Source organism: Dasypus novemcinctus, chromosome 4 (assembly GCF_030445035.2).
Source record: "Dasypus novemcinctus isolate mDasNov1 chromosome 4, mDasNov1.1.hap2, whole genome shotgun sequence".
NCBI classification, from domain to species: Eukaryota; Metazoa; Chordata; class Mammalia; order Cingulata; family Dasypodidae; genus Dasypus; species Dasypus novemcinctus.
Window position 1 is genome coordinate 154,203,501 of NC_080676.1, and position 24,194 is coordinate 154,227,694.

Below are 24,194 nucleotides of genomic sequence, written 5' to 3' on the forward strand. Positions count from 1 at the left end.
CTTTCTGTTGCATGGCAGTGCTCATGGGAGCTTCTTCTGGTTTCTCCCTTCTCTTCTGGGTTCGGTTGTCTTTAAGCTTCTGGCTGCTCCTTCTGTGGCTTTTTCCTTCTCTGTGACTTTCCCTATAAGGCCTTCAGTAATAGGATTAAGACCTATCTTGGGCTCTATCTTATCTGTTAAAAATATTTTTTCTAGGGTACAGATCTCCAAATCACCATAATACTGGTCATTTCTTGATTGTCCAATCTGATTAGCTCTCCTTTCTGAATATGAAACGAAGAGAGGGTAAACGACTTTTCTCAAACATAGTCTAACTTAAAAAAAAAAAAAGTTTATTTATTTATTTATTTCCCCCCCTTTCCCTCTTCCTGCCCTGCTGCTTTTGCTGTCTGGGTTGTCTTCTCATTTTCTCTCCTCTAGGATTCACTGGGACTCGATCCTAGAGACCTCTGATAGGGAGAGAGGTTCCCTGTCAATTGTCCCACCTCAGTTCCTGGTTTCTGCTGCGCTTCACCTTGACTCTGCCCTTGTTTCTCTTTTGATGCATCATCATTTTGCTGCGTGACTCACTTGCGCAGGGCACTGGTTCACCACGTGGACACTCGCTCAGGCACTGGCTCACCATGCGGGCACTCACGCGGGTACTGGCTCGCCACGTGAGCATGCTTTCTCTTCTTTTTCACCGGGAGGCCCCAGGAATGGAAGCCAGGTCCTCCCATCTGGTCAGCAGAAGCTGTATCACTTGAGCCACATCCGCTTCCCAATAGTCTAACTTTTGATTTTAAAAATTAAACATTTACCTAAAATTTTCTTTGCTTATTTTAGTGTATGTTTCTATTTTTTATGTAAAAATATCAGTGTTTGCCTCTTTCCAAAAATTAATATTTAAGTCCAGCAGCATGATAATGATAGGTTTTAGTAATTTAGGAAAAGCATGTATTATATGTAAAGTAGAGAAAAGAAGGAAACAATTGTTTCCCTATTCATAGGGAAAAGACTGAAAGGAAATAAAAATAACTAGCTGTTAACAAAGGTTGCCTCTGGATAATGAAATCATGGAATTTTTTTCTTCTGTTTTTTCTAGTCTAAATTTACCACAGTGGTCATCTATAACTTTTTTTAGTAAAGGGGGAGAATGTTGACAGTCCTGAGGTAGGTGGTTATAAACTAGGAAAGTTTCAGAGGAAAAAACAGTGCACAGGATGGGGCATGTTGGTCTACAGGATGGTGCCGTCCCTGTCCCCCGTCCCCCTGCCTCCTGGATTATTTTCTTCCTCTGAGAACTCCAGATCCTCACCTAGGATGGCCTGGGCATGTGCTGGCTGATATTTCTCCCTTTATCTGGGGTGAGTCCTGCTTCCCAGGCAGGAGAACCAGGGACCTCAGAGAGAAGAATGCCCTTTTTTTGCTTTGCTCTAGGGGGGCTTCTGTGTTTCTATGTAAGTGCAGGTGTTCTACCTTACACAGCTGAAATCCTCCTACGGTAGTACTTCTGCCTGCACTAACTTTTTTTTTTTTTAACTACTTTAGGGTGTTAGATTTTTAAAATATATGAGTTCCAGCTTGTCTGTCTTTTATTCCATTTATGAAAATCCTTACCCTTCAGGAAGCTTTACTTTTTTGTGCAAGAAATGAAAGTGCTTTGGACTTACATGGCAACATTCTGTTAAACTTTTTTCACCCATTCAGTTTCCTCTGTGGTTTGCGGTGGCACTTTAAAAAAAAACAAACCTGGTTGCCCTTTCTTTCTTCATGCCTTTTGTTTTCCAGAGCTTTTCTTGCTTGGAACAACACTCTCCTCCCGCTTCTGTGCCTCTACATAGACCCATTTGTTTACTAGTTTAACTACTTTATGGTTGTTCGATTAAGTTCTTATTCCTAAAAATATGAGGTTAAGATCATTGGCTGTGAAACCAGACTGACTCCCTCTTTCACCATTTAATAATAGTATAAAACTGTGCCTTACTTTCCACATCTGTAAGATGGGGATAGTAATATTATTTAACCTATAGGATTGTTAATAGGATTAAATTCATTAATACAAATCACGTGTGTTAGTGAGCACTCAAAGTTTTAGTTTTTGTTGCTGGTAATTTGTGTATGTGTGTGTACATACAGTTGATGTGTAGTCCTTCCTCCCCCCATTTAATTGTGAGCTCCCCCACCATGCCAGTATGTCCTCCCTGAAGCAGAAGTATTGGCGTAATGTAGATCATTATCTGTAGTTTGGGAGTAGGGTTCCCAGTTATCATTTAAATAAAATAAAGATCTAGAAATCAGCTCTTTTTAAGACACTCTTTAACTGCTTTAATGAGGAAATAAGAATCACCGACAGGAGCCTGCTGTGTATATTTGGATTGATTTAGCTTTGTATTGCTCATGGGAATAAAAACTTCCCAAATAAATTTAGAAGTGTTAGAAGAGAGTAAATCATTGAAAGGTAAACAGATATATTTTCAAGTAAGCTCTAAATAGAAATGATAATCTGATTATATTTTACAAATTTACCAATGTTCATATTTGAAGTTTTAAAACTATATGTTTTTAAGGTATCCTAACGTTTGAACATTTTGCTAAATCTAAAAAGATTTATACTTTGAAATTTTAAGTGGAAAAGTCTTTAGAATATTCAATCAAATACTCTTTAGAGATGAAGAGACTGAATTTCCTTCTCTCCTATTAATCTAAATCCATGCTTTATTTTAACTATATGCTTTTATTTTTTTTTTTTTTTTTTTTTTTTTTTTTTTTTTTTTAAAGATTTATTTATTTATTTAATTCCCCCCCTCTCTTGGTTGTCTGTTCTTGGTGTCTATTTGCTGCGTCTTGTTTCTTTGTCCGCTTCTGTTGTCGTCAGCGGCACGGGAAGTGTGGGCGGCGCCATTCCTGGGCAGGCTGCACTTTCTTTTCACGCTGGGCGGCTTTTCCTCACGGGCGCACTTGCGCGTGGGGCTCCCCCACGGGCTCCCCCACGCGGGGGACACCCTTGCGTGGCAAGGCACTCCTTGCGCGCACCAGCACTGCGCATGGCCAGCTCCACACGGGTCAAGGAGGCCCGGGGTTTGAACCGCGGACCTCCCATATGGTAGACGGAAGCCCTAACCACTGGGCCAAAGTCCGTTTCCCTATATGCTTTTATTTATTCTTTAGTTATGGCAATGAAAGCGGTTTTAAGTTTTTTTCCTGAAAAACCTTCTCATATTTTAGGCCTTTATAATTTGCCTCTTGGGATATATACTTTTTTGTCACACAAATCAAATACTTATTTTGTAAAGCTTCATGAAATCCAGTCTTCTGGAATTTTGTTGTATACTTATGAATACTTTGACCTACATTTTAACTCTTAATTTGTATTAGTATATACATATGCAGAATTTTATTTTATTCTATTGTATTTATCTTATTATATCTGATTTTTCTTCTATACTTTCTAGACGTTATTACAACTTGAATGAAAGTTAAAGCTAGAATATAGCTGTAAATGTACATTTATTTAGTCATAAAGGTATTTGGAAAATCACTAGTCCTTATGTTTCTAGTAAAGGGTATTCATTACCAATACACTGGACCCATTAAACTTAAGATGAATAGTTTGAATTTTACAGTAAAGCCTTTTGAGTTTGACATAGATTATGCTCCCTCCACTTCTACAAAAAACTTTTTAAAAAAGAAATTTTCTCTTTGGTAGCTTTCCTGAATAATGTTGAGGATTCTTATTTACAGTCTGAGATCTATTTAAATATATTACACATTCTTGCTGAAAATTCTTGTTGTCCATCATTTGTTCTGCCCTTTCAATTAAATTTTTTAAGTTGAGCTTAAAATTGAGATTTTTTTATTCATTGGGAATTATGAGAGATGGGAGTTCTGCCAAAGTAAATACTCTCATTTGTATTGAACTACTGAACTACCAGGCTTGTAAAACTGTAACTTTTATTCTTAGTATTTTCTTTGTGACTTAGGACTTCACCACCACCCCCAACTTTATTGAGGTATAATTGAAGTACCCTACACTGCATATTTTTAAAGTATGTAGTTTGATTAGTTTTTACCTAGTTGCATATACCTTTGAAATAATCACTGTTTTCAAGATAGCAAGCATTTCTGTTTTGGTTTCATAGGTCTGCTGTAACAAATTATCCCAAACGAGTGGCTTCAAACAATATACGTTTATTGTTTTACATGCAGATTGGGAGGCTAGAAGTGTGAAATCAAGGTGTTGGCAGGCCAAGCTCCCTATGAAACTATAAAGAAAAATCCTTCCTGGTGACTTTCTTGCTTCTGGTGGTTGGTTGGCAGTCATTGGCATTCCTTGGCTTGTGGCAGCATCCCTCTCATCTCTGCCTCAGACACCACACAGCCTTCTCCCCTGTGTCTGTATCTCATCTCCCTTTCTTATCAAGACACCAGTCATATTGTATTAGGGTCCACCCTATCCCAGTTTGGCCCTATCTTAAATAATCACATGTTCAAAGACCCTATCACATTCATAGGGGTGGGAGCTGGGGCTTGAACATGTCTTTTGGAAGACAAAATTCAACTCATAACAATTTCTGTTCCCCTAAGAGTTTTCTTGTCCTTTGGTAATCCATCCCTTCTTCTTCTTCTATTTCCAGGCAATCACGTATTTTCTGTCATAGATTAATTCACCTTTTCTAGAATTTTTACATAATTATGTTGGATATACTCTTGCCTTACTTCTTTGATTTAGCATAATAATTTTGAGATTAATGCATATTATGGCATGCCATAATACTTGGCTACTTTTTACTGCTGAATAATATTCCATTTTATGGATATACCTGTTTGCTCATACATTTATCAGTTGACTGACATTTGGGGTTCAGGGTTTGACTTTTATAAATGAAGCTGATGTGAACATTCATGTTTGAATCTTTGGACATATATTTTTTGTTTTCTCAGGTAAATGCCTAGGAGTAGAATGATTGGGTAAAGTGGAAGGTGCATATGTAACTTTCTAAGAAATGGCCTAAACATTTTTTAAAGTGGTCATACAGTGTCAGAGTCCAGCTGTCCACATCCCCATCACCACTTTGTATGATAAGTGTTTTTATTTATAGCCATTCTACTGGAAATATAGTGGTATCATCATTATTTCACTTTGCATTTCCTTGATGGATAATGATGTTAAGCATCTTTTTGTATGTTTATTGGCCATTTGTATAAGTTATTTTGTACAGTATCTATTCAGATCTTTTACCCCTTTTCTCATTGAGTTGTCTTCTTTTTTAATTTGTAAAGGAAAATGTAGAAATCTTGCAACCATGTAGAGTACTCCCCCTACCTGAATACTAGGAATTATTTAATAAAGAATGAGAAAGAACCCTTAGAAAGTTAAAAATAATGATAATTGGAATAAATTCCATGCAAAGATCGGAAGATGAAATTGAAGAGTATAAGGGGCAAGGGGCTGCTATTTTTTATCTAAAATCCTTTAGTACTACTTTCAGTTATGTGCGTGTTGCAAGTTGTTAAGAATTAAATTAAGCATAAGGAAAATATTAGTTGAAATTTATTTAATTTTAGTTGTAGGAGAGGACTGGCTTTATTTCATATTGACTGCTCATGAACAAGTAATGTCTCATGAGGATTTTCACAACTTGAGCTTTGTTTAGGATTCTGGGCAGACATCTCTGTCATGTAGGTGCAGGTAGTGTTTTTATGGGTGGCACACTGCTGGAGCATCAGCTGCCTCTGTCCCAATCCCAGCTTGTTTGCCATATATATGGTATTGTGCAAATCACGTATCTTCTCCAGTTGTCATTTCCTCATCTGTGATATGGAGATGGTAACAGTAGTACCCATATCATTGGACTGTGATGACTGTTGAATGAGATAAGATCCACAATCCACCTTGTACCATGTGCAGTTTATACAAGTGCTCAGTAAGAACAAGCTGCTGTAATATAACCTTCAAGCTGATGGACTAAGAGGGCTGAGAAAAGAGTATGCTTTAAGGAGTAACAGAAGGAAGCAGACTTGGCCCAATGGATAGGGCATCTGCTTACCACATGGAAGGTCCATGGTTCAAACCCCGGACCTCCTTGGCCTGTGTGGAGCTGGCCCATGCGCAGTGCTGATGTGCACAAGGAGTGCTGTGCCACGCAGGGGTGTCCCCTGTGTAGGGGAGCCCCATGCACAAGGAGCGTGTCCGGTAAGGAGAGCCGCCCAGCACGAAAGAAAGTGCAGCCTACCCAAGAATGGCACCGCACACACGGAGAGCTGACACAACAAGATGACGCAACAAAAAGAAAATAGTTTCCCGGTGCTGCTGCTAAGGATAGAAGCGGTCACAGAAGAACACTCTGCGAATGGACACAGAGAGCAGACAACTAGGAAGAGAAGGGGGGGAGAAAAAAAAAAGTATCAGAAAAGAAAAAAAATGTAACAGATACAATATTGGTGATTATTAGGCTGTCCTGGGCTAAGGGTACCACCTGCCAGGCTGAAAGCTGCTTGTTGCCTTAAGTCTTTTAGCAACATTTCCCAGTGCCCATCTCTGTGTGGTTACTAAGATGCTAAGATGCTGAGAATGAATGAATGAATGAATCCCTTAGTTCTAACTTTCATTTCTAGTGCTTTTCTCTAGCTTTAGTATCATTCTCCTGATAATTAAAGAGTGTGTATAATGTGTTTTGTAAATATGTTGGAGTGGCATGTTCATAAACTTAAACGTTGCGTTTCATTTACAGGCGTCAGTTAGCAAGGTGAAAGTAACAGAACCATGGCTCAGTTTCCAACACCTTTTGGTGGTAAGTTTTCAGATTTCTTTCTTGTTCATCATGTTTTGGGTCATATTTTTTAAAACTTTGTATTATGGCAGATTTCAAATATACACAAAAATGGAGAGAATAGTATAATCAGTCCTTATGCTCCCATCATCTCATTGCAGTAATTATCGTCTCATGGCCAACTTGGTTTTATCTGGATTCTTTTGAAGCATCTCTCAAGTATCATATAATTTCATTCAATGCTTCAGTTTATGTTTCTAAAAGATAAGAACTCTATAACTACAAACCTTTATTACACCTATAAAAATTTATGGTAATTCTTTAATATTGTCAACTCTTTAGTCAGTGTTAAAAGTCTCCCTGATAGTCTTTTTTTTTTTTTCCCAGTGGTAGTCTTTTGACAATTTTTTTTTATCAAGGTTTGTTCAAATTAGGATCCAAACTATGTACATACAGGACACTTGGTTCTCTCAGTCCTCGAGCTCTCCCATCACCTCCTCCCACCACCCCTGCATCGCTGGGTTTCCTTTGCAGTTTGTTAAAGTGACTGGGTCATAGTTTTTCCAAAGCCTGTATTTGAATTTGACATTTGTGTTTGTTTTCTTTTGGTTTATCCTTTGAGACATCAAATCTGAATAAACATATTTTCCTAACCTATTATTAGGAAATTGTTAAATATTGTCCAAATATTTTAAAGAAAGATAGCATGCTATATTTATTTTACTTTGGTAGCTGTCTGATCCAGTCATTGTAAAGTGAGTGAGAATTCATAAAGCTCCATCATTGATTACTTCTGTAAAAGTGCTGGTGGGATTCCAGGGCAGAAGTATACAAACTTGTAAAAAAAATCATTAGAGTTATTCTGTTTTTGTATTGTCCCCCCTTTAAAGTTATTGGGCTTTTGTTTATAATTCTATCAACCGATTATAACAGCAATAAAAATCCCTCGGAGAATTTGCAAGACTGAGGCCTGTGAGGGAGGATCATACCTGTCTCAGCCATACTTTATCCTGATGTCTAACACAGTGTCTGGAGCTCAGGAAATGTTCTTACAGTGACTGGGTGAATTCCCACTCCACCTGTCACTGTCATGGTAGAACCTGTAGAGAGGGGAGATGGGATGTTTAGACATTTGCTTTTGTGCTGGACATATTATATATTTATACCTTTTTGGAAAGTATCTGAACTTTTGAAAGCTTTTCACCTATGTAATCTAGAATTATTTTGGTCAGTTCATTTGAGGACCTAGTACTAAAGTCAGGAAGATCTCAAAAGTGAGGGGGACATATGGGCAGTGCAAGAGCAGAAACTGAAGGAGAACCTAAATACCATTCTCTTTGACAATTATTTTTTTTTAATCAGGATACCAATTTTTAAAAACAGTTTTATTGAGGCATAATTTACATAACATAAAATTCACTACTTTTAACTCTAATTCAGTGATTTTTTAGTAAATTTACAGAATTGTTCAAGCTAAACCATAGTCCAATTTTAGAGCATTTTCATTATCTCCAAAAGATTTTCCTTTCTGGACATATCATGTAAATGGAATCATACAGAGTACTAATTTTGAGTCTCAATTTCTTCTTTTATAACTTTTACCCTGGCATTTAATTCATCTGAAAATGTGTGTACGAGTATAGAAACTTGGAAATGCATTTTTTACTGTTGTTGTTTAGGTACAATTATTATGGTTTTATTTAAGAATGTACTATTTCAAAAAAGGTTGAACCTGGGACCTAGTACATGGGAGGCAGGCTCTCAACCACAGAGCTGTATCCCCTCCCTGAAAATGTGGTTTTAAGTTAGTCTGTTGCTTAAGTTTATGTAAATAAATTCTGATTATTAACTTACTATGTCTTCATACAATTTTGATAACTCTGTAGGATTATAGGACATGTTGGTTTTTGTTTTTTTTTTTTTTAAAGAAATTTGTGCCAGTTTCCTTTTTGGCCTGCTTTAATCTTAATTTTCTGATTTTTATTTGTGTAACTTCTTGAGAAAAACAGATCTTCATTTTTCAAACCATTTATAACATATTGGCAGAGTTGTGAAATACTACTGATTATATAGTCTGTGTCCATTTTACTTTACTTTTACCACGAAGTCATTTCTCTTTTCTTTGGACTTTAGGCAGCCTGGATATCTGGGCCATAACTGTGGAGGAAAGAGCAAAGCATGATCAGCAGTTCCACGGTTTAAAGCCAATATCTGGATTTATTACTGGTAATTGTAGTCAGTGTTTTTATGTTTTCATTCATCACTAGTACATCTACCTGTGGAAAATTTAGAATGTAAACCTAAGGTAGACAAATATGGTCCAGGGGACATTTGAGTTTGTTTTTTCACAATTACTTTTCCTATAATACACTCAGTCTTGTTTGCAGGCCTTAATGAATGTCAAGTCACTTGCTTCAGGCACATCTTTAACAGGAATTGATAAAATCAAAGGACTGCATTCTTTGAACAATATGGAAGTAGACTATATGACCCCTGAGCTAAACTACTTGCTTAATTCTGATCTTTAACTAGTTTGGTAAATTGGTAAATTAATGAACAGATTCTGAACATTTCAAAGAAAAAAGATAAAAAGATTTCTCTTAATACTGTGTTTCTAAAGTTCCTTTTGTACTTGCTTGTTTATCTTTCCTATTTAATTGTTCTTCAGGAATTAGCTTTAGAAAAAATGAGATATAGATTTCCTGGGGATTTGTTGTTTGTGTTTGTAGCATTGTTCTCTTTTCTCTTTAATTTGTTAATTCATAATTATTGATGTTGGTTCTTTTTATTTTATTTTTATTTTTTAAAGATTTATTTTTATTTATTTAATTCCCCTCCCCTCCCCTGGTTGTCTGTTCTCTGTGTCTCTTTGCTGCGTCTTGTTTCTTTGTCAGCTTCTGTTGTCTTCAGCGGCACGGTAAGTGTGGGCGGCGCCATTCCTCGGCAGGCTGCTCCCTCCTTCGCGTTGGGCGGCTCTCCCTATGGGTGCACTCCTTGCGCGTGGGGCTCCCCTACACGGGGGACACCCCTGTGTGGCACGGCACGCCTTGCGCGCATCAGCACTGCGCATGGGCCAGCTCCACACGGGTCAAGGAGGCCGGGGGCTTGAACCGCGGGCCTCCCATGTGGTAGACGGACGCCCTAACCACTGGGCCAAAGTCCGTTTCCCTGATGTTGGTTCTTTTTGGTCATTGTTACTTATCCTCCATAAATTCAGAAGTGCCCAAAATTTAAAGTTTAGGTGTTGGGAACTTTTTATAAAATGTAAGTATGTGTCAGCAGTTTCCTAACGATTCCAATAGATAATGGTTTATCATAATGGTTAGCTGTTAACATTTTAGTTAATTGTAGATTAATCAAAGTGGAACTCTACCCCACAAATGGTAGGCCTTTTTTGAGATAATTTTAAAAAGTATTAAGTTCTAAAGTCAGTGCTGATGGATTCATTTTACTGTTGCTTATAGACTTACTATTTGAGTTTTATCATGTATTTACAGGATTACCACAGCCTTGCTCAGTTTTTTAATTTTGCTCTAAGAATTTCTGTCAGCTGTTGTTCTCTTCTGAAACTTTTTCCATTTAATTTACAGGTGATCAAGCTAGAAACTTTTTTTTTCAGTCTGGGTTACCTCAACCTGTTTTAGCACAGATATGGTAAGTTGGAATTTTACGTAAGTAGAAAGTAAATGAAAATATTTTCAATTTTATTGAAATGTTATTTCTTATGCAATGGAAGGAGAACATGCATCTGTAGCCTGAATTACTCTACTACTTCTTACCAGAAAAATACTTCTGACAAAAGTGTCCTAATTTAGAGCTTAAAAAAAAAATGGTGAAATTTGAACAGTATAGCACTTTGTCAAAAAGTAGATTGAGAAATCTAGGTTTTGATATTTTCTTACTACCAGTTTGTTTTAACTTTGCCTAAATCACCCAGATTCATCTGAACATCCCATGTTTTTTGTTGAATCTTTCGTTGACTAGAGATTAAAGGTAGAGGATATATTTAAGGGTTAGTAGAGGTTAGAAATAACTAGTATTTATTGCAATGTAGTTCATGGTAATCAAGTAACAAATATTGTTGGATTCTTTAATTGACTTTCACAGATCGGACTTCAGTCTTTTGAAGCCACAGGAAAGAAAGAATGTATATTAAAAGATGACAGCATTGGTGGTATAGCTCAGTGGTTGAGCACTGGCTTCCCACATTATGAGGTCCTGCATTCAATCCCTGGCCCTCATAACTCCAAAAAAAAAGGGATGACATATGTAGTTTTGGGTTCCAGATTTATGACTTTGGGGAGCCATTCTGAATTCTGTTGATATGCTAGGGGCCACACTTCTACCCAATGTTTGGTTCTTAACAATTAATACTTCCTATATCTGGGTTTATTATGATTATGGAGGCCGTTTGTTATGGTGGAAAGAGAGAACACATGAATTTCAATAACAGACCTGTGTTTGAATCCCAGCTCTACTATTTTCTGTCTTTAAGATTGGGAGCAAGTATTTATTCTCTCATCTCAGTCTCCTAGTCTAGAAAAAGGGAATACTTACATATTTGTTGAAAGGATTAGCAGAGAAACTATACATAAAGGATTTAGTATAGAGCTTGGCATATAACAGGCCTTCAAAAGAAAACCCCCAAAAAGGTAGCTGCTGTTGTCATCAGGAATAAGGTGCTCCAAGTAACTAGATCATCCAACTAACTGCTTGTCCCCTTAAATGACCAACCTTTTTTATTTATAGTTTTTATAGAAATTATATATAGATTGACATCTTATTGCTTTCAAGCAGGGTCTATAGAACGTAAGCTAAAGGGTTTCTTGGTTTTTTTCATCATTCTGAAAATAATAATGTTCTGAAATAGCATAACTTTCAAGGGATATACATATGCATATACACATGTTTGAGTATGGCTATATTTGAATTGAAACTAAATGATACCAGATAACTGTGCTTTTTTTGGTATCTGCTTTAATTTCTTTTTCTTGGTTGTGAGCATATTGGCTGCCAGACTGTCTCCTTCAACTAGTGAGCTTCTTCCTATGATGCCATTCTAGTTCTAACTTCTGATCTGTTGTGAGCTAGAAAAATCAGATAGCCAAAATTGCTTTTGGAATAAAAGGCTCAGAAAGTGAGAGAGAGAAAGAAAGAGAGAGTGAGCGAGCATGTGCATACAAGGACAAGAACTCAGGTGTGTGTGAGCACTGTCCCATCAGTTCAGTGCATGAGTTTCAATGCAAGGGGCTTGTGCTGTCTTTAATTATAGAACAACAACTTATTTTTATAGCAAAAATTTTTATTAACAATTAAGATGAAAAATTGTAAGTTTCCCACAGATATCCATTCCAGAGGAAATTAATTTAGTGCAAAGTATGAGCAAGCTCTGACTTTTTTTTTTTTTTTTTTAAAGATTTTTATTTATTTATTTAATTTCCCCCCCTCCCCTGGTTGTCTGTTCTTGGTGTCTATTTGCTGCGTCTTGTTTCTTTGTCCGTTTCTGTTGTCGTCAGCGGCACGGGAAGTGTGGGCGGCGCCATTCCTCGGCAGGCTGCTCTTTCATTTCACGCTGGGCGGCTTTTCCTCACGGGCGCCCTCCTTGCGCGTGGGGCTCCCCCACGCGGGGGATACCCTTGCGTGGCACTGCACTCCTTGCGTGCATCAGCACTGCACATGGCCAGTTCCACACGGGTCAGGGAGGCCCGGGGTTTGAACCGCGGACCTCCCATATGGTAGACGGACGCCCTAACCACTGGGACAAAGTCCGTTTCCCAGCTCTGACTTTTAACCCTACCTCTGATACTTACTCACTTTGTAACCCTGGGCTAATACTTGACCTCTCGAGCCTAAGTTTTAAAATTTATAAAAATCAGGATAATAATATCTAATGAAACATTCTCCCTCCCTGTCTCTCATACTAATCTTGTCTTATAATTTTTTTGTTCCAATAGAAACTGTATGCCTGTTAACAAACTAAATGAACTTTTGAACTGTAACCTGTTAATACTTTGGGGACTACCTATCTTATCTATCCAGTGTGATTTCTAATTAAGAATACAATAAAATCTAAATTCTCAAAGGATGGCTTCAAGTCAGAATGTGTATTGCCAAATTATAACAGCTGCCAAAGATGAGAGTACTTCCTAGAATTTGGCTTACTAATAACAAACTGGAAAGAAAGTGGCAAATCTCCTTTTGGCAACTTAAATGCTTTAAATTGCTTCAACCTTAAGACTGCTATGGATGAGGGAGAGTAGGAGGAAAGCTCAGGTGCTAGAACAAGAGCCTGAAGGGCTGGAAAGAAAAAGAGGTGAGAAAAGAAATCAAAAGAGGGCTGTTGGAGTATGAGGCAGTAGTGGCCACAGAAAGGGAGATTAGCAGCTTCTAAGGAGGGAAATGAGGGGGAGGGAGTGGGCACCACTGGAAATGAAGGCAAATGGGTGTCTGATTGGAAGATGGTAAATGGGGGCAGGGCAAGCAGCCGTATGACTTGTACTATCTTAGGACACTTCTGAGTTTATGTCAGAAGGGCTTTCTATCCCCGACAGGATCAGTTTGCCAAACTTAATTACCAAAAAGTCTAAGTCTTTGGGTTTTTGAAAAGTACTTGGAAATGACCACCCAAAAAAGTCCATATTCATCGGTTAAAACACACAAAGCTATTAGAACAGTCCCTGGCATATATTAAGTATTCAAGAAAACTAAGTCCTTATTGTATCATTACTTTATAAATCTGTTATATACATAAGGTGAGCCTTTAAAATCATTTGAAATAATTATTGTGTGATATACTTTTTATGGTTTCTAAGAAAACTTCTGAGAACTTTACAGTCTTTGGGGTCATTATTACAAACATTAAGATGCTGTAGAAATGCTAGTTAAGAATAGGGTTAGGGCTGGCACTGCAGGATAACACAGTGAAGAGACACAGTGAGGAAACACAGCGAGAGACACAGCAAGTGGGAAAGGAGGTAGCCCAGGCCATTGGGTGCCTCCCTCCTACATGAATTCGGTTCTGAGCTGAGATCAGTTCCTAGTGCCTCCTAAAAAGTAGATGAGCACTCAACAAACAGACATAGAGAGCAGACAGGAAGCGCAAAATAACAAGGGGTGGGGTGGGGTTTAAGAAATAAAAATAAACTTGTGTGTGTGGGGAACGGTTAGATATTGAAAGAGCATCCTGATAAAATATTACTTGGTGCCTTTTATTTTTTGAAGCACCGGGGCCAGGGATAGAACCCAGGACCTTGTATGTGGGAAGCCAGTGCTCAACCACAGAGCCACATTGGCTCCTGAGTTGGTTTTTTCATTTATTTTGCTTGTTGTTTGCTTTTTTGTTTTTAAGAGGCACTGGAAACTGATCTGGGACTTCCCATGTGGGAAGCAGATGCTCAACCACTTGAGCCATATCTACTCTCCTACATGGTGCCTTTTAAATAATGTGTATTTTTGTTTCTTTTTTTTTTTAAGATTCATTTATTTATTTAATTCCCCCCCCCCCTCCCCTGGTTGTCTGTTCTTGGTGTCTATTTGCTGCGTCTTGTTTCTTTGTCCGCTTCTGTTGTCGTCAGTGGCACGGGAAGTGTGGGCGGCGCCATTCCTGGGCAGGCTGCACTTTCTTTCACGCTGGGCGGCTTTCCTCACGGGTGTACTCCTTGCGCGTGGGGCTCCCCCACGCGGGGGACACCCCTGCGTGGCATGGCACTCCCTGCGCGCATCAGCACTGCGCATGGCCAGCTCCACATGGGTCAAGGAGGCCCGGGGTTTGAACCGCGGACCTCCCATATGGTAGACGGGCGCCCTAACCACTGGGCCAAAGTCCGTTTCCCTTTTGTTTCTTTTTGTTTTGCTACCTTTATTGCATAATTATAACAGAGGCATTTACATTTAGAAAAACACTTGAGCATGACCCCGGTGGTAGCTAGAATGTGATTTTAATATACTGTTGTTGTTTTATTTTTAAGTTTAGACATTAATTTATTTTTACTATCTCCTGCTTAACTTGTTCCTGGTTGTAGTGACAAACAAAGCTTAGAATTTTCATAAAAAGTACTGTGATGGTTAAGTTCATGTGTCAACTTGGCTAGGTTATGGTTCCCAACTATTTAGTCAAGCAAGCACTGATTGTTACTGTGAGGGTATTTTGTGAATTTATTTATTTATTTAGTCTCTCCTTTTTTTAAAGATGTATAGATTACACAAAATGTTACATTAAAAAATATAAGAGGTTCCCATACTCCATGTTAGATCATTTTAATGGTCAGTTTTTTAAAATGAAGATTTATTCAAGCTCAGAAGTTTATTTCCTTTGAAGTAACATGTTAGATATGTTTTGAATATGAACTGCCACTGAAGATTTTAAAGGTAAAGTGATAGAGGAAATATTGATAAATACTTCTATGAAAAGAGCCATAAAACCATTTAGTTTTTCAGAGTATCTGTAGATGTAAAAGGTATTCATTCCTTTTGCTATTCTCCATCCACTCTGCAAAAGTGTCTATAATGACAAACCAGTCCTTGAGCATCCAGCAAAGATAAACACATCCTAGGAGAACTAAGGATATAAGGATGGCACCAAGTGGGCTCTCATTTGTAGGCTGAAAAAAATTGAAAAGCTGTGCTTTGCCTAGCAGGAACTTTCCTTGAAAGATAGTGTTTGTTGCCAGAAAGCCAAATAGTGGAAGGGTGGAAAAGGGGAGAGAAATGGGACAGAGATGAAAAGCAGCTACAGCATCCAGTAAGTGGATGGTGGTTGAGCTGCCAGTACTGTCATTAGAAGAGGGCCAGTGAGAAAGTGACCAAAGAGAGGAGCACTATGGAGACTGAGAGCAGAGTTTGTGAGTCAGAATAGGGGTCGGACTACAGATCTTTGGGTGTGGGTGGAAATGGAGACTCTGGGGCATTCAGGAGAATGAGGAGATGCACCTTCCATGAGTCTTGGGTAATTCCAGTATCCAGTATGTATATTATGCTTTATGCTTTCTTAATTTCTACATTCTCATATTTTATTAGGTTGGACTTCCTTAAGGAAAAATTTCAAGAAAATACACCTGTGTGGTCAACTTTCTAGATTTTTACTTGCTTGACTGAAAATATCTTTTCTTTTGTCCTCATGCATGAAAAATAGTTTGCTAAGTATAGAATTTTAGCATCAAAATAATTTTCTCCACCGTCAAACTGCTCGTTGTTTCCTGCTATTCTTTTCTGTATGGTAAACTGTCCTAAATTGTGTAAGACTTGCTTACATTCGAAGTTCAGAAAGTTTTCTAAAACAATGTGGGAATTCTGCTCAGTATGTAATAAACCCTATTAATTCAAAGACTGTCCACACACATACACCCTGCCTTGACACCCCCCCACCCCCCAGGATAATTCTTCAGGTTGGTCCTTGAAGTTACTGGTAGCTTTCAGTGTTCGACCTCCTCCTTGTCCTTGCCTCTAATGGGTTTTTATTTGACTAATCATATATGTTTTTGTTTCCACAGACTTAATAGTTCTGAGTTTACTACTTTGTTGTTTTTTTTTAAAGTTTTTTTGCAGTGATGAATAATTTCTTTAATTTTACGCTTATAAAGTACTATTAGTATTGATAGAATATATTTCAACATTTTGAACATTTCAAAAGGGTAACTAAAATTCTCTCTAACACCCTTGGGCCCCAGCCATCCAGTTTCTTTTTTTTCTTTCTTTTTTTTTTTTTTAATTTATTTACTTCCCCTCCCCTCCCCCGGTTGTCTGTTTTCTGTGTCTTTTTGCTGTGTCTTGTTTCTTTGTCCGCTTCTGTTGTCGTCAGCGGCACGGGAAGTGTGGGCGGCGCCATTCCTTGGCAGGCTGCTCCCTCCTTCGCGCTGGGCGCGCTGGGCGGCTCTCCTTATGGGTGCACTCCTTGCGCGGGGGGCTCCCCTACGCAGGGGACACCCCTGTGTAGCAGGGCACTCCTTGCGCGCATCAGCACTGCGCACGGGCCAGCTCCACATGGGTCAAGGAGGCCCGGGGCTTGAACCGCGGACCTCCCATGTGGTAGACGGACGCCCTAACCACTGGGCCAAAGTCCGTTTTCCCTTTTTTTTTCTTTCTTTAATCTTTTCATTCACTCATGTTTGTTTTGTTCTGTTTTAGTAAACCTGCCTTTATTTTATCTGTATATTAACCTTTAATTTCTTAATGTCTTGTCTTCCATTTTCTGCTTTAACTCTTTCATTGTGGTCCTTTTGTCCTAATGGCTTAGGCTATTCCCATTTTTCTTCAAATGGTAAATTTTTCTTCAAATATTAGATGATTTAAAAAAAAATTCTACCTGTTCATCTTGCTTGATGAAAACTAGGTACCTGACTTTTAGAAGTTTTATCCAAATGCTTATTATTCATAACTTCATGGCATCTTCTCCTTTTCCCTGATCTCTACTTGGATATCCACCTGCCTTTCACTTTTCCCTGGAATGTGTACAAGAATGTCAAACTGAACATATCTAAACCTGGATCTCAAGCCCCCTGCCCTGTGCTTCATCCCAGAGTCCTCACCATTTCGACTCATATAACTGACCATCGACGCTCAGACCACCTGGTGGTCAGGCTGGGTCTCTTCTTTTCCTTACTCTACACATCCATTTTATCAGCATGTACTTTTGACTCCATTTACAGAATTTATCCTGTCTGGCCACTTCTTTCTGTCTCCACTGCTGCCATCTTAATCTGTCATCTCACCTGCACTACTTACTGGAGTCTGACTGGGTCCTTTTCCACATTTGTCCCCTTAGATTCCATTCTTCACACAGCACCTAGAATAATCTTGTAAAAAAAGTAAATCAGTTTAAAATCTTCAGTTGAGCATAAAATCCAAAGTCATTACCAAGGTTACAAATTCCAGTCTGATATGGGCTCACTCTTCCTCAGTTTCTGCACTCAGCTCCACTGACCTCTCTTTTATTTGAATGTGCCAAGTTTCTTTCTGCCTCAGGGTTACTGCCCTTGGTGTTTCCTCTTCTCATAGTACAGTCCTCCATGGTCTTCACACAGCTGGCTTGTCACCCTTCAGCTTTCTCCTCCTGTCAGCTCCTCAGAGAGGCCATTCTTTCCTCACCAGCCCTGCTAAAGTATTTCCCTCTGCCCACCGGCACTTACCCTTCACCTTCTCTTTCCCGTTCCCAGACCATTTATCACCACGTGAAATAATTCACTTTATTTGTGTTTTGTTTTGTTTTGTTTTGTGTCTGCTTGCTATTAGAAAATGCCCTCTGTAGGGGCATAGTTCTACCCTTTCCTAGATAGTGCCTAGACCTTAGTATGTGCCTCCTCCTCCAAATAAAATTTGTTGTGCAAGTGAATGGCTATGTAGGCTGGTTTAATCTGCACCAATGGCTTGGATTTGGTGCCAGCAGTAAGTGGGTGATGAGCAGCCAGGGATAAGTCGTGTGGGCAAGGTGGGCCTTTGGAGCCATCTGCGGGTTTCAGTCCAATGAGATGGAGGCAGGAGGAGGCTGGTCTCTTGGCTTATGCAAAATAGCTGCAGAATTGCTACACTCATAGCCACTGCAAACAGTACACCTGTTAAGTAGAGTTCAAGGTTACCTTGTAGATTTTTGTCAATTTTTTGGCTGAGGCGATATGAAATACTGTGTTCAGAAGTTATTGGATTAGGTCCCCCACTCTCTCCCATCCTGTGTGAATATGAACTTAAAATGCTATTAGTTAATTTGGTTTTGTTTTAATTCAGTTTAGGAATTTGCCCTGTTCCCCATCTTTGTGGATTTTAGTTTTTTGAATACATAATGTTTTAACAAGTTTCCAAAAGCCAAAACTCTACATAAAAGTATACTCAAAAAACAGTCTGTCCTTCTATCCTTCATCCCTATTCCCAGTCTTTTATTAGTTGTTATTCTTCCTGTGTTTATTTTTATGGGGGAAAAAAGCAGCTATCTAATATATAAATACATATGTATATATCCTTGTATATTTATATTTAAATTATTTCCTCTTCCTTCTTGTATTAAAGGTGACCCCCTATAACTACTCTACTCTTTGCTTTTTTTTTACCTAACATATCCTGGAAATCACTCATATAAGCCCATAGAGATCTCTGTCTTTTATTTTTTTTACAGTTGCATAGTACTGATTGTGGGAGATATACCATAGTTTATCCAGCTGTTCTCCTGTACAGGGGTATTTAGGTTATATTTTGCTGTGACAAATAATGCAGCAATGAATGAACTTACGCATATGTATTTCTGTATTGTTGGAGTTATCTCTTCAGTATCAATTACTACGACTGGAATTACTGGGCTAAAGGGCAAATGCATATTTAGTTCTGGTCGATGTTGCCAGATATTCCTGCATTTGGAGTTGCACTACTTTTCTCCTTTGACAGTGTATAAGAATGATTGGTGGTTTGTTTGCACAAATAAAACAAAAAAGCTTACCTGTAATATCCAGCGTACCTTTGGTCCCGTTCTCATTTTGACCCTACCTGTGGTTATATACAGATTTTAATATCATGCTAAACATCATATTTAAGATCAATTTGTTTTCTAGAGTCATAAACAGCAATTATTCATCTTATTCTGATTTATAGCATATGTGTTTTTACTTTGAAAGGTTTGAATTTTATTTCAGTATTCTCAGACTTTTTTTGGGGAGGCGTGGATGATTAGTAACAAGTAAACTGGAGAAATAGCTATAAATGGGAGATTAAATGGATGACAGAGTTGAAATAGTTTTTTTGCAAAGCAGCCACGGGAAATAGTTCCTGTGTATTGGGGTTGGGAGGAAAAAGGTAGAGGCAAGAGCTGAGCTTGGTAGGAGTAACAGCTATATTTCCCAAAGACTTTCAGGTAGCTACTACCAGTTATGTTTCATTAGTTGAGACTTTTTTAAAAAAGACTGGGGGAAGCAGACTTGGCCCAGTGGATAGGGCATCCGTCTTCCACATGGGAGGTCCGCGGTTCAAACCCCAGGTCTTCTTGACCCATGTGCAGCTGGCCCACATGCAGTGCTGATGCGCTCAAGGAGTGCCCTGCCATGCAGGGGTGTCCCCCGTGTAGGGGAGCCCCACGCGCAAGGAGTATGCCCCGTAAGGAGAGCCACCCAGCGCGAAAGAAAGTGCAGCCTGCCCAGGGATGGCATCACACACACGGAGAGCTGACACAGCAAGATGACGCAACAAAAAGAAACATAGATTCCCGTGCCACTGACAACAACAGAAGTGGACAAAAATAAGAACATGCAGCAAATGGACACAGAGAACAGACAACTGGGGCGGCGGGGGGAGAGAAATAAATAAAAGACTTAAGGTTATGTACCTAGAACTTGGTTCCTTTTTTCTCTCATTGAGGCATGTGAGTAACAAAATTTTTAGAAACACTAAACTATCCTAATTAACCAGTCCAATGCTAAGAAGTCTTTTCTCCCCTACTCCACTGACTTCCACATTTCTGACCTCACTAGAAAATACATTTAGAGGAGAGTGGTCTGGGGAACAGGCATGCTTGGGCTTTTTTTTTTTTAAGATCTATTCATTCATCTCCTCCACCCCTCCCTGTCTTTCTGAACTCACTGTCTGCTCTCTCTGTCCACTGGTGGTGTATTCTTCTGTGTCTGCCTGTCCTCTCCTCAGGCAGCACTGGGAACCGATCCTGGGACCTTCCAGGATGGGAGAGAGGCATTCAGTCTCTTGCGCGGCCTCAGCTCCCTGGTCTGCTGTGTCCCTCATTGTCTCTCCTCTGAGTGCCGCCCACCCCCGCCTTGCCCCCTGTGTGTCATCTTGCTGTGCCAGCTCTCCATGTGGGCCTGCACTCCTGCGTGGGCCAGCACTCCTGCATGGGCCAGCACTCCTACATGGGCTGGCACTCCTGTATGGGCCAACACTCCGTGAGGGCCAGCTCGCCATGAGGGCCAGCTCTCTGCAAGGGCCAGCTCGCTGTGTGGGCCAGCTTCCCCTCACCAGGAGGCCCTGGGAATTGAACCCTGGATCTCCCATATGGCAGACAGGAGCCCAATTGCTTGAGCCACATCTGCATCTCTTGTTTGTTTTTTAGTGTGTATGTTCATGTTGATTGATGGGAATCTTGAGAGCCTTTTTTTCTTTCTAAAAACCCATATTAAGTAGTACAATATTTGTTAAAAAAAAGGAAGAAAAGTTCATTTCATTTTTCTAACTTCTTGTTAAAAAAGCCTGTAAGATAGTCCTCCCCCTCACCCCCCCCCCCAAAATATATATGTATAAAGCAACCAGAGACAAGTTTTAGTTAGGAATATAGATGCAAAAATGTAAAACAACATCTTAACAATTATAATTCATCTATCTATGTCTGAAAAAATAATTTACTATGACTAACTTGAGTTTATGCCAGACATATGAATTGGTTCAGAATCGAGAGATGCTGTTAACATATGTCTGTACATTAGCAGATGAAAGTTAAAAAAGATGTGATCAGATCATCAGCTATTAATTAGGCATTTGACAAAAAACTATAGTAGACATTTCTAGTAAGTAGACTACTTAACAAAAATCACTACCATGTATTGCTCTAAAGTGAGCCACTAAAGTTAGTTTATTCAAACTCAGAACTAAGCAGGGATGCTCATGTATTTGATGATATCTTAGAGGTAATAAGACTAGTAAAAGAAATGATTGGCATAAATGTTAAAAGGGGGAAAACTCACTTTTTTAACTTTTTATGTGATTGTGTACTTAATCAAATTAGAGTTAATCCTTTAAAAAATTAGTAGGAATAACAGAAATTTGGTAACTTGTCCTCTGCTTGAAATAAGCACCTACAAGTGGAAACAGGGAAAAAAATTCCATTTAAAATATTAACAAAAATCATAAAATTCCTAAGAATACATTTAACAGGGAAAAGTATTGTCCTTATACAGAGAAAATGAAGTCATCTTATTCAAGGAAATATAAGTAGAAATAACAAGTGGAAAGACATACTGTTGTCTTAGGTGGACAGACATTATGACAAATATGTCAATTCTTAAAAACATAGTATATAAATTTAATGCTGTTTCAGCTTAGATCCCAGTAGGGAAAACAAATATTTGTAAAAAGTTAAAAAAAAAAAAAAAAAAAAGGCCGTGCCAAATATCAGCTCATACCATATAACCAGGAGCAAGTACAGTTATATAGGCCTAGGAAATGTTCAATCAGAATAGTTAATACAGAAAGAGGTTCTACTTCATATTAACCTATAATAAATAATAAAAATATATTTCAGCTGAATGAGAAGAAGATGGATTAGTTAATGAATAATGGTAGAAAAGCTAAGGATCCATCTGGAAGAAATGAAGGATAAAGTTGAACCCTGGGATAACATCCTAGCACACACATACACATAGTTGGTTTTTACAGATTAAAATGTAATAAAAGAAACAATCCTATCCTAGAAAATCAAGGACTAAAAACCATACACTATGTGATAAAAGTTTTTTATTTATAAATATTTGTATTTTATATCTAAATACTTAAAACTCCTGTACAGTAAAAATATATAATTGTTTACAATTTGCACTTGAATCATTTATGTTTGAGTACATTTTCAAGTAGCAAACACTTTGTAAATTCAGTTGTAATGTAGTTAAGTGATACAGGGCAGTATTCTAAAGAAAAGTTAATTTTTAGAGTTTTATAAGTACTGTGTGGCAAGGTATGACATGGTGTGGTATAGTAGAGTATGTCTCCATGGTGAAGTTTGTAACCAAGTTTCTCTAGAAATATTCTCTACACTTTATTACAACATAATTAACATTATAAAGGTCACCCTGTTAAAGTTCATTGGTTTCTAGTACATTCACAGAATTGTGCAGTCATCACTACTGTATAATTTTAGGACTTCTTTATTCTAAAAAGAAACCTTTTATCTAGGTACTTCAGCTGTCCAAAGTATAAATTCCACTCTTGGACTAAAAATTATGTTATACATCATATCAGAAAAGAGTAACATAGTAAAAGATATTTTATATTTATCAAAAGTTGCCAGTGTTTCTAGGATAGTTTTACTCCCATATCTTGGTAAACAAATTTGGCTTGGTTTGGTTTCGTTCTCTCCAGGGATAAGGGAGCTGACTACTAAGCTTTTGTGTTGGTGGGAGTGGTGGTTTGGGAAGAGTTATTTTGTTGTCGGCAGTTGTTTTGAGTCCATGCTGTTGGTTTGCAGGGCACTAGCTGACATGAATAATGATGGAAGAATGGATCAAATGGAGTTTTCCATTGCTATGAAACTTATTAAATTGAAGCTGCAAGGATATCAGCTCCCCTCCGCTCTTCCCCCTGTCATGAAACAGCAGCCAGTTGCTATTTCTAGTGCCCCAGCGTTTGGTAAGTCTGAAAATGAATTTGTTTCTGTATTTCCTTATGTATTTTAAAAATAGATACTTGCTTTTTTTCTGTTAGCTTATAGCACTGTGAAAATCTAGGCAATAATTTAGTCTGAAAAATGATGGCTGTTTGTGGGAGTATAGTCCTGGAAGAAAGGGAGTATATCCATATTCTTAACCAAAAGTGATCAAAATGAAATCAAAGGTACAAATTGCTAGAGTAAAAGGAACAAACTAGTTTGTTCTGTGTTTTTCTTATTCTTGTTGGACTCTTGACCATTCACATTACAGCAAATTCCTTGGTTTTCTGTTTCCATAACATCTTTATTTTTCCTTGTGCGTATAATACCTCTTTTGGCCTGTGGTATTAAGAAATGTATTTATGATTCACAGAATTGCTGCAAATGGACATATTAAGTCCTTTTGAGGTAAAAATGGAACAAAAAAAGGACATCATCAAAATAAAAAGCATAATTCTATAAAAATGTCTTTTAGCCACTTTTATAAATTAATCAGTAACTAGTTGTCTAAAATCACCAACAGTTCTGATTTCCTCTCTTTTCTAACCTTAGACTTTAATTATTTAGGTTGATTTGAAAGTTACAGTAATGAGATCTAACATCTGATTCATGGGAAGGTTTTTAAACAGTATAAGCCAAAAGAAAAAAAAATTGTAGCTAGAATTTCTCTCCCTGTCTTCATCCTGATGTATCTGATGACAGGTGATAGAGTGAAGTAGAATTTAGGGGGGAGAAGGGGATTGAGGTAGGTAGTCAACAGTAATTCAGGTTGTCTCTGATATAGCTGGTGATAAGCTGAGATAAATAAATCCTCTAGTTTTATTTATTAGTATTACTATTAAATAGAAACAAATTATACATTGCCTTTTCTTTGAGGGTTAGCCACAAGGCTCATTTTTGTATGGGGAAGTTAAACAGGTTTTGGAAATATTTGTTAGGCAAGTAGAACAGTAATCCAAGAGAGAAGAAAATACCCAAAATGTCACATGTACGCAAAGGAGAGGGAGACAGAACTTAATACAGTAAACTTCAGGTGACCAGAGCCCTTGTCCATTGTGTGTTCACAAAACCCAGCTGTATCAGGGTTCTCCAGAGAAACAAAACCC

General features: G+C 38.3%; 1 protein-coding gene across 3 annotated transcripts in view; it reads left to right on the top strand.

The window, feature by feature from the left end:
• Positions 1–24,194, top strand: part of ITSN1 (intersectin 1) — a 243,466-nt gene that overhangs the window by 56,221 nt on the left and 163,051 nt on the right. For all 3 annotated transcript variants that reach the window (XM_058296182.2, XM_058296184.2, XM_058296183.2), the window contains 4 exons: positions 6,714–6,773; positions 8,886–8,978; positions 10,343–10,406; positions 22,909–23,069. In XM_058296182.2, coding sequence (XP_058152165.1) covers positions 6,746–6,773; positions 8,886–8,978; positions 10,343–10,406; positions 22,909–23,069 — 346 coding nt within the window. In that variant the 5' untranslated portion in view covers positions 6,714–6,745. The remainder of the gene's footprint in view (positions 1–6,713; positions 6,774–8,885; positions 8,979–10,342; positions 10,407–22,908; positions 23,070–24,194) is intronic.